At 29.2% G+C, this 12241-nt stretch overlaps 1 protein-coding gene across 2 annotated transcripts in view; it reads right to left on the bottom strand.

The window, feature by feature from the left end:
• The window catches only part of LOC143246362 (heterogeneous nuclear ribonucleoprotein H3-like), a 37811-nt gene extending 26525 nt beyond the window's left edge, over positions 1-11286 (bottom strand). For both annotated transcript variants that reach the window (XM_076492941.1, XM_076492942.1), the window contains exons 1-3: positions 11182-11286; positions 5120-5274; positions 4180-4323 (exon numbers count right to left, since the gene is read on the bottom strand). In XM_076492941.1, the coding sequence (XP_076349056.1) occupies positions 4180-4323; positions 5120-5141 (166 nt within the window). In that variant the 5' untranslated portion in view covers positions 5142-5274; positions 11182-11286. The remainder of the gene's footprint in view (positions 1-4179; positions 4324-5119; positions 5275-11181) is intronic.
• Positions 11287-12241: the final 955 nt, after the last annotated feature.

Below are 12241 nucleotides of genomic sequence, written 5' to 3'. Positions count from 1 at the left end.
TGCTTTCCAATTCCCACAAATTAGAAATTTTAAATCCTCAATCTGAAAACATTATTATGGTCTGAATGCATAAATATTTTCACCAGAAAGACCTGTTATATGCCTTTCCTAAACAAACAATTTTTGATTGCATCACACTACTTGTGAAAATAACAAATGTCAAAATATAGTTTGAATGCACTCCCATTGAGACTTTCAGATGTGGTTGTTATATTTGCTGATTTCATATTCATTACTTTAAATCTTGTATCTATTGCAAACCACAGTGTCTGTCCAAGTATTCACCTGTCTCTTGTCTGAAAAGCTGCACACACAAGAAAAGCTCAACATTCAATTTTAAAAGAGAAAAGACATAAATAATGTTGATGTCAAGTTTTACTTCACAAGGAAAATATTCTACAAACTCTTAAGAAATAACCATACTACCATTCACATTTTAAAATGCAACATAATAAAAATATGAATTTACCATACGTTATTGAGCAGCTCTCACTATGAATGAAATGCTCAACAATTATCTTTCATGGTGAGTAGTGTGTGTGTGTGTGTGTGTGTGTGTGTGTGTGTGTGTGTGTGTGTGTGTGTGTGTGTGTGTGTAGCTCAAATATAATTTTAGATAATACATCTAAGAGAAATACCTGCACTGGCAAGAAAAACCAAATTCATCAGTGTCTGAGAATTGTACTGATTTGTTTTATTAAGAATTCCAATCAATTTTATGGTTTGAAGCACAAAACCTCAGTTGAAATTTTAAAAACTTTAGCACATGACTGATAAAATTCATATGAAAATGCTTATAAAAAACTATTAAAACTTGAAATAAAATTAAACTAATTAGTTGTTAACTGTTTTAGTAACTTTTGAAAGCCTATCATTATAACCAATATAGAGGTCATTATGTAGTGATATAATGCATGTTAATATAATACTGCACTCACGGTATCAAAGTTTCTTTTCATTTGTATTCAAGTCGGTCAAATCAACAATTATGCATAATTGATGAATTTAGACTGTGAAATAAAAAGAACAATGTAACACATTCAGACTTGTGGAAATGGTGTCTTACATACTAAAAAATAAAGAGTACAAACCAAGTCACGTGACTATCTTAAATAAACATCTTACAGTCTTATTCATCATCAAAAACCTCCCCGATTTTTCTTTTTTTATAACTTTCTTAATTTTATAAATTACTCAAATTTCAATTTCAAGGTTATTAAAAGCTAAAACATCACCACTGCTTGTATTTTTATTCATATTCATCAATAAATTAGTGACTTAATTTTCATCTAAACTGGAATAAATGGCAATTGCTGTCCATTTCAGTTTACTCATTAAAAATACTCTGCATGAATAATTTGTCAAGGAAGACAGTTGTTAATTTTAATACAATACCTAAAATTATTAGCCTTCATTCAATAATGAAATAAACTATCAAGTGCCTTTATATATCAATACAGGTTATTAAAGATTTTAATATAGAAAAGTTAATCCATTATACAAACATTTAAAAACTTGCAGACAACTACACTTCATATAATAGAAGGAAATGACAAGGCATACCACACGTATATATGATATTTTTGGATTGAACACATGAAAGCAGACTTTCAATGATAAAAGTACAAAATATGGCATGGATGGTTTCTTATCACACCAGGCTATCTGCTCTGGCACAAGGAGGATTGAATGCCTAATTTTAACACAATACCACTCTCCTACCAGGAGACATAAAATACAGCAAGCAGTATCTCATGTTGTTTTTAGAATGACAAAAAAACATTTTTAAAAAGTCTAAAAAATTCTATATCTTCACCTACAAAGTAGAATTATAGTTGAAATATTCAGACTGGAGATTTTGATTTAATGTTCATTTTATTAACATTTGTTTTAGGTAAAGTAAAAAATAAACATACTTAACAAATTTCAATTCCTCCACCTAACAGTAATTTTTATTTGAGAAACATAAGCTATCCACTTGCATAATATGTCAGCAAATTAAACAAAACTGATAATCTATTGTCTTTGTATATGTTTACTGCTTACTGAAATTTCAGCCCTCAAGTCATTTAAAAACATTTTTCAAATTAGATGCCAAAAACTATACAATTCAACCAACTGGATGTTTTGTTTTACAGTTTGTAAGCTCCAGAAACTAAACAGCTCAAAAATACATTGTTTAACAGGCATGATTATTTTCTTCCATTAACCAATTTAATTACAGTTTTCTTGGAACTTCTGTAAATATATATATATCATGCAACATTAAAATATATACACAATTGAAGACTTTTACTTAAGGCTAACCTATAGCATCCAAAATGTTTACAATGTTTCAACATAATTTGGAGTGAAATAGCAAGACCTAGTGTCACATCTTTTTAATTAGGTCATGTAACCCATGTTTAGGTTTACTATTTTTGCATAATTCTTAGAGGAGATCTTATTGCATTCTTACACAGATATTTGCCAGACCTTTGTTTCTATTTACTAATTCATATTTGTTTCTTTACTTCATTTACAAAAATTAATGGATATTAATGGTTCTAGAATCCTGTAGTCTACCCAATATTTCCATTTTTTCCATAATATCTTTTGTTATATCTTCTTTCCATAGCCAAATTTTCAATCTTTTCATTTCTTACACATCTTGTAATTTTGCCAGGTTTAACTACTATAAGTTTTAACAGAAAAAGTTGGAATATACAAAACTGAATGAGAGTATTTATAATGGACAAACAAAATGTAATTTGGAATTGTTTAGAACATAACAGATGAGTAAGAAACAAAGATATTGTAAAATGAGCCACAGCAGAGCTTGTACAAACTAAGCAACATAAAATGTGGAGAAAAAAACAGTAATAATGGCTCAACCAAAGGGTATAACAGCTGATAATAACTGTAAATCTTTGGAAATAATAAAGTATAAAAAATATACTGAATTATTAAACAGAAACCCAGATTTAGTAAATATCTGTGCAAGTGTGTGGAAAAGTGTTATCTAAATATCATGAAGAAATGTTAAACCTAAACACACATCATATGACCAGATTAAAAAGCGATAAATCTGACTATCATGGCTTGCAATTAGTCACATTAAAACACTGAAAAGTAAACTTTTTGGAGGTCACAAATTTATCTGAATTTTAAAATTTTTAAATTGTGTATCTATTGCAACATCATGTTATTTATTTCTTCAATCTACTTTTCAGACTTAGCTTCTTTCCTTACATGGATTGTAAATTTCTAATTTTATTCAATACTTCATTCTCTCTGCATCTTGTCTTCCAATAATCCAACTTAATCATAATCATGCAATTTTTTGTACACTATATAAATGTAATAAATTACTCCTAATGATTCATTTGTTTGTTTTATTGACAATTACTTTGACAACTAAATATTCAGTTTAAAAAAAAACCTGTTTTAATAACTGGCACCTCAAGGTGGGCTTTGCCTCAATGAACATAGAGGTTCTGTAGGAAGCCTTTTTGAAATAACTGTACATTATAAAAGAAAGGTATTTTTTATTAATAAAACATAAAAGAAATACTATTTCATAAGTTTACATAAATTTCCCAGCAATCTTTCTTTTAATAATGCAGGCTAACACATGACATCATTAGGTCTATAACTATATTATTTACAACTACAAATGTGGTTTTCAGATCAACACTTAAGGGGCTTATTGTATAATGGTATACTTAGACAGCTGTATCATGTAATGGCTTTTATTGTTATAATTTGTAACATTCATTAGTTAACATGGTTATGTTTGAAGTGTCCATTTCAGATGTTGTGTTATTTACGAGATATTACTTTAATGAATACATAAAGTACAATTAGTTGGTAGGCACAGGGTTAAACCTCAGTAATTACAAATTTCTCCTCAACATTAAAGATTAAGACATTTTGTTTTCACACAATTCCATTTCACAAATCAATTTTTTTCAATAACTCAACACTTTTTCCACTCATTTGTAAGTTTTGTATTTTTGTGCAGTATTAGATTCTTTAATACTACTCTGTTGCCAAAATATTAATGTTTGTAAAATAAATTATGCAAATAAGACATTTTGTAAAGTTACAATTGTAAATTCTTCTCCAACTTTAATTTTGTTTAGAACTTATGATTCGTTTTTTTTTTTTTTTTTTTTTTTACATTACTTAATCACTTACCTGTGAAAAACTGGGCAATCTCTTCCTTTGAACACCCAAAAGGAAGCCCCCGAAGTCTCACACAACCATCACTTAAAGCGTCTTGCTGGTGAGCTCCAGTTCGTTTAATAACCCAGTTCATTTCACTTTCTTTAGATCTGAAAACTTTTGCAAAAACATGTCCACAATTATAAATTAAAGGTATCACAAAATCAACACATCTCTTTTAAGCAATATAGGAAAATCCAAAAGTAAATAGATTAGCAAAAAAATGAGCCTTAGATCTTAGATATTAGTACTCCTCATTTCACTTTCTTTAAATCTGAAAACCTTAAAAAAATACATGCACAATTATAAATTCAAGTTACTCCAAAAACATACATTCCTTCTTACATAATATAGCAAAATCTGAAATTAAATTAATTAAAAAACAAGGAACCTTAGCTCTTAGATATTGGCCCTCCTCAGAAAATAGAAATATAAAAAGAAATCATGATAAATTATCAATGTAATATTTTGCTTTTCTCCCATAACAGGAATAGACCTGTTAATTTCTGAACTGCTCAGGTTTAATTTGCATATTTTTACAACTTATAATTATTAATACTTACATTTTGTTCATTAAATTGTTTTTGAAATATTAGAAGCAGTAATCAAGAAGTCTAGCCATTTTTTAATTTTTTCATTTTACTATACCTGCTGTAGTGTTTTCTTTATGTAAATACATTTTTGATAAATTTTATGACCATTTAATTTTATTTAACACTGATAACACTAACATAAATTAAATGCATTACTATTCCTATAAAATCTGGCTTTGTTAAAGAAAACCAAAAGTTCAGGGGATACAGATACACAAATAACAAAGTGTGTATTCTAAAATGAAACTATACAACACTTATTAAGTGTTTTACAAGTTGTATTATACATTAATGTATATGAGAAATTCATCTTCCTGTACCTTCTATATATCTGTGTCCCATGTGTTCATTATGTTTTTCTAATGCTTTTTTCACATCTTCCTCACTGTAGACTTCAATATAAGCTTCTCCACTTGGTCTTCCCTCACGTGATAATGTTGTGTGTATACCATCTTCTCCCCCACAATCTTAACATCTAGTTAGAAAAATAAAATCTCTTCAATAAAACCTTTATTTTCTCTACCTTATCTCTAAACAGGATCATCAATCTGACCAACACCTTGTAACTACCACCAAAAAAAAATACATTTCAATTACCCTTTTCTTTCTAAAATGACTTCAAATTGTGACAAACTATATTCATCCTAAGAAGCTTTAAGCTCATAACAGTATACATCTACTTATAATTTTATTGCCCTTTTGAAGTTAACTGCTATCTACACCATTATAAATAATTCAAAGAATATGAAACTTACCTTACACTCAAATTACATTACCCACAAAGTACTACAAGCATGCAGCTCAGAACAAGCTGAGCTGTTTGTATGTATGCCTTATAATAAATATATTTATTTTACCTGATCCAAACTTCACTATCCTAAAAAAGATCCCTAATTTTACATTTTGCTTACTTTTATAATAATAAATACACAATGAACATGAAAAACAAAATAAAGTACTTATAAATCTTTTTTTCTGTTGTTGCTTTTTAAAAGCACATAAGCCTTTTTTTTAAATACTAACAGTAGTAATACACAATTTTATTCATCTAAATAATGTACCAAAGAACAAACTAATAGCAAACAAAAATTAAACAATTTTCCTTAAGTCTCAAAATTTTTTCTGGATTTCTAACCATAAGACAAGAGACATTACAATTTAATCCAAGCTTGTCATTAGGTTTCTCACCAGAAGTAAGTTTGTACTCTAAGTGAAATTGACAATCACCTATTCAGAACACAATGTTATACAATACTTCATTTGACAGACAAAATATTCACTTCCTATTGGTTATATAAAATATATAATTAAATATGAGAGAACTATTAACAAATCCTTAAATAGAAGATGTGACAGGAAAAGTATGATTTTCCAATCAATAGCTCTGTAACCAAACAAAATTGAAGGCTATAAAAATTAAGTTTTTCTGAGCAATAATGATTTTATAGCAAGTAATTTACATTTAATTTCATACTTTTGAAGGGATGATAGATAAATTAAAAACAAAATGTATACAGAAAACGTGTGAAGCATTTCACACTTAAGAAAATTCAAGATTTTTAAAAATATTGTCCTCTAGACTTAAAACTTATGTACTATTAAAATATGGATTATTAGCTAAGAGTTTGTTATACTAACTGGTATAACAAACAAACAGGAGCTAAATAAAATTTGGAATGTAAGACACTAAACATGTGTCCTGAGCAATAAAGTATATCCAGAGTGAAAGAATCCAAATGCATCTGTACCATTACTTCCAGCTGTACTTTTGCATGATAAGACCTGATTTATAAATACAAGTATAAACAAGCATCTTTTGTTTTCAACTTGATAACCTTTAAGTATTTTGTTTTTTGAGATATCAGTAAATAAGTGCACTTCTACAATTTCTTCAGAAGTAATGCTGACAGCAATAATGCATTACCATTCATATCATTATGCATACCACATCCAAAATCAGCAATCTTTGCTAAAAGCATCTGACAAATGTCAAACCCATTATTAATTATGAGCTTTATAAATGTCATGCTGTTTGCTATTCAAGAGCCCCAATCTTCCAAAATAAAATCATGAAATAAGCACCAGTATACTTAGATTGAACTCCTAAATCCTCACCCTTTTCATCAAGCATAAATTATTACAATAAATATGATAATATCACAAGAAATTTCATTAATCACCCATCAATATTGCACAATGGATTTAAACCCTTTGTTTTCAAAATAATAAGTTTAAAGAGTGCAGAGTTGTATAATTTTATTTACTGATAACAATACACCTTGTTGGCACCTATGACAAATGAGCTGGAAACTTCTAGTGTTGGTTTAGTTACAAAGTTATTGATATACACTAAAATAATGAGCACTGACAAAAAAGTAAGTGCCCTTCAACTTTTAACACTCCTACAAAAGACGTTTCTAGTCCTGATTTCTCCAAGCCCGTTCCCCTGGCTGTGGTTTCGCTAGATAGTAGATAGGGACAGTGGGAATCTCGTTAATCCATTCATTAATGGATTTAAATGGCAATTTCATTTAAATACAAAATTATTAGCCTAATATTAATAACCTTTTAAGTTGCTCTGGGGCCTATTAGGCCCCACTTTTCATAGGAGTGTTAAGTAAATAGTCATTTTGTTTCCTGTCACAAAAAAAAAAAAAGTCTTGAAGCAACTCTTTATATAATTCAGAAGTGACATGTTAAAATTGTAAATGGGTGATTCAAACAAAACCATTGATTTCTTACAGGCAGCAATTATATTAATGTGCAACAAAATAATCAATCAAAATTATGATTAAATTTATTGATATCATAAAAGTATTTAACTTAATAAAATTAATGTTTCTGATTATTACCATTTCATAAGGATAATTATCCATATAATCAAAATATTGCTATTACATTTATCATTACTTTCTATTAATTCAAAGGCTTAGTATAATAAACAAGTTTGTCTGCACATAAGCACACTAAGTATTTGTGAACTATAGTTTTTAATACAAATTGTGTATCTTCACAAAATTTGGTAACTTTCAGTGAAGAGTACAAGCATTTTGTACACAAAATAAGACTTTTTAATGAAATACTTTTATTAAAGATTTCTTGTGAAGCTATCAAGACTGTTTTTTAACTAGTCTGAGTGCAAAATGACTTCACATTACGATTAAAAAAACTATTCATTCCAAAAATCTCAAATATCATTTGCATAATCTCTAAAATCTCCCAAATACAATTCAAACATTTGTTTTCAGTAAGACTGTATATTTTGTTATTTTCTATACCCTAACTAAGTGGGGTCTGTCATTTGACCATCCTCGTAATCACACACAAAAAAAAGGAAATATAAATTGTGCTTTTTACAAGCTAGAGTAAATGTATATTATAAAACAAAAATGTAAATGTTTAGTGTAAGTAGCACAAGTCTCATAATGCTATATATTTATATTTTTTCTTATATTGACCTTCCACTAGTGCCTTGCTAACATTACAACTTGCATTAATGCAGTGCACATGCACTCATGTTATGTAACCAATAATATAAAACTAACCTTGGCTGTGTTTTAGTGGACTAGTATTTTATAATATATAGTCACATTTCAATTACTGTACATTATTTATGTATATAGATTATTACTATTTAGTTTAACTTTTCTTAAAATACAGAACATCTAATAAAATGTAAAGCAAACAATTATTTCTTCTAGCTACAAACTCTGAACTCGATTGCTACTAGACATAAATTGATAAGCCTTTTACAATTTCACACATGGTGGATACCAAACAAAAGTTTTTTAGGTGTTACATAAACAGCTGAATAACCAAAAAATAAATAACTATATTTATACCACAGAATTCCATAATAATTTATTAAGCTTGGTAACTAATATGTATTTAGATTTTAAAAAATACAACATAAAACTTTGAGCAGACAAAAGACACGAGCTCTCTCCTAGAAATCTTGGTTTGAAAGAATGTTTGTTTTTGAATTTCACACAAAGCTACATGAGGGCTATCTGTGCTAGCTTCCCTAATTTAGCAGTGTAAGACTAGAGGGAAGGCAGCTTGTCATCACCACCCACTGCCAACTCTTGAGCTACTCTTTTACCAACAAATAGTGGGATTGACCATTACGTTATAAAGCCCCAACAGCTGAAAGATCAAGGATGTTTGGTGTGATGGGGATTTCAAACCCGCGACCCACTGGTTACGAGTCAAATGCCTTAACCAACTGACCATGCAGGGCCTTGAAAGAATGTGGTAGCCTTTTCACAGATTAAAATGGCTGAGACAAATATTGGGGGGACATTCTAAGCTGTCTATTGGTTACTCACTTGTCATACATTGAAGTAATAGTATACAAGGAACCACTTGCAAAAAACAGAAAAAGCTAAATTGAGTCATTGTGTTTGATTCAGTACATAAGTCATATTTCAGCAAAATAAAAAGATAAGCAGTTCTTATTTTATATTCTAGCTTGCCAATATTGGTAATTTGAGTTCCTAATTTGTAAGGAAGTATATACCTAGTATTTTGACATCACAAACATTAATTTTAAATAGTGCTCTATTCAACACACCATGTAACTCACTAAAATTTATATTTAGGTGTGTTCTTTTAATATTTATTTTTAAATCAATAAATTAACTCATATATAATAAAATTTCAATTATAATCTACCATTTGATTCCAAACTTGTTGATATAAACTTGTAAAATTGTTCAATAAAATTTTGAATACAAGTCAACAAATGCAATTGCAGGGCCTTTGACCCCTGCCCCATCATCTCACAAGGGTTAATTAGTTCATCATGACTCACAATTAGAATGAACATGTGAAACAAATTTCCAATCACCCCAACTAACCAAGCCTCATGAGAGAATAATCAATTATCAAATTCTACTAATCACCCAAATCTTCTAAACAGGATTTTATTGTCTACATAGAATTAATAATAAATTTTACAATCCCTATTTAACAATGAAATAATGTAAATCCTTTTTATCTCAACTGTACAGAAGGACTTGATCTTCATGTATACAATAAGCAACAGTTTTGGATATTGCTCATATTAACGTTCAATTTCACACAAACCTGGAAATAAAGTACAGTATACCCTCACCTATTCGCGGTTCCCCATTCAGTATTATTGGGTTAGGCTCTAACCCTATTGCATCGTATGCGGTATACCAGGCTAGCGTATACGTCATAAAACGAATGCTTGGTAAACCAGGTTTTGTAGGTCATAGAGACTAAAAGCGCTTTTCAAGGGTATGTCTGTATTTACTCTCTCAAGCAGTTTTATCGATTGACGTCTTTATCGAACAATTATTACTGAATTGTACTGTACTGTATTATTATTACCTGAACAGTGAGTACTGTATTTATCTGTCTAAGTTTGCCTTTAAATTTGTTCCACTTTATGTCAATTCTATTACGTGTTGTACCCATAGAAAATGACTTTACGGTACAGTAATACAGTATGGGTAACTATACTATGTACGTTTCTTTTTGATTAAAATATTGTTGCAGTACAAAATTAAAATGTGTTTACATTAGTGAAATACATGACTGCATGCAATATCACTACATTATTACTGTATTAATGAGTAAGAGTGTCTTTAGTGAGTGTCTGGGAAGCATTTAGTACCGTATATAATCTCATACATAGAAGTTTTAAAACTGCATCCAATATTTGCAGATTTTCGCTATTCGCAGGGGGTAAAGAACGCAACTCCCGCGAATAGCAAGGGAATACTGTATTCAATTTAGCTACCTGTCTTATCTATGCTTGTTCCAGAGGTTGAGGGAGATGCTTTTAGAAGTTCATTATATTTGTCCAGGTATACTGATGTTAAACGGCAATGCATGTTACTTGTGTTAGTTCTAGCTTCATAATATACATTCCTTACATACCAAATTAAATGTCAAAATAATCCCCCACCCTTTCTTCTGGAGAAAATAAATACCATAGATTTGCAAAAAAAAAAAAAAAAAACTTTTTACTTTCTCACTAATGCATGATTACACAAACTGAAATACTGAGAAAATAGCTTGTACTTTTGTTGCCCTTCTGCAAAATATTATCAATATATCACCTAGAACTACTGTATTCACAAAATTACAGAAATTTATTCCACAAAACCAGATGTGTGTATATTTCCTTTCTCAGTAGGTTTAAATATATACATGTTCAACACAAAGATGCACAAATATATTACTGATAAAACTTACAAACTAAGTTTACCTTTAAATGCATTAAAATATCTGATTAAGATGTTATTTCATATAATTCAACCATGTTCAGTAAGCTGAAAAATGAATAGGCTTTCTTACATTTCTACAAGTCAACAAATGCATCTTATAATAACTTAAAAAAAAAACTTGCCTGAAAAGAAGTTCATAATTTCTTCTTTTGTTGCTGACCATGGAAGTCCTCGAACACGAAGAACATATCCCTCATTATCTTCACTTGACATTTTGTTTACTTTTGCTAAAATGTATAAGACAGAAAGAAACGTTTGAAAATACAGCATTTGCAAAAATTTACAATAAATAATACAAGGAACATAAAGTACATATGAAAATTAATAACTAAAATCATTAACATTTCTGCTCGTCCTATTTAATTTCAACGGAGTGTATTAAGAAAAAACACTGTGTGTGCACATCTTTATAAACAAAAACCAACAGCTGTTTTGTTTTCATGAGAGTTCCATGGAACAATGTTAAGCAAAATCAGACATCTAATTTACTTAACTCTTTCACAACAGGTGTGGTATCATGTACACAAGTTCATATACACATTTGCACAAGTATTTATACTATAACTTTTGATGCAGTGTGTGCATCTTCACAAAATTTAATAGACTTTTAGTAAAGACTGCATATTTTTTGTAAACAAATCAGATTTTGTAATGAACTATTTCTTCCTAAAGAATTGTTTGTGAATATAGTCCAAATGCAAAATGATTTCATGTTATGACAAAAAAACTATTTTTTATCCCAAAAATCTCTAATATAATTTGTGCAATCTCTAAAACCTCCTAAATACATTTCACACATTTGTTTTCAGTAAGACTATTTTGGCTGTTATTTTCTCTTTGCTAGCTATGTGGGGTCTGTCAAGTTGACCAATCTAATCAACCATAAAAAAAATTAGGAAATATAAATTATACTTTTTTCATTCTAGAAAGACTACAGATAACACAAATAGAAATGTTTAGTCTAAATAGCTTAAATCTTGTAATATTATATATTTGTTATTTTATTGATCTTCCAGTGGTGCTAAGCTTGCATTACAGAAGTTGCATTGACTCAGCACATGCACTGATATTACCATACCCAGTAACATAAAACTGACCATCAATCTTTACAAAGTGATCTATCTTGGCTGTTTCATTAGATGAGTATTTTGTAACATACAATTACATTTCAATTATCATACA

This window comes from Tachypleus tridentatus, chromosome 3 (assembly GCF_004210375.1).
Source record: "Tachypleus tridentatus isolate NWPU-2018 chromosome 3, ASM421037v1, whole genome shotgun sequence".
Classification (NCBI taxonomy): Eukaryota; Metazoa; Arthropoda; class Merostomata; order Xiphosura; family Limulidae; genus Tachypleus; species Tachypleus tridentatus.
This window is presented reverse-complemented; position numbering and strand designations above follow the sequence as displayed.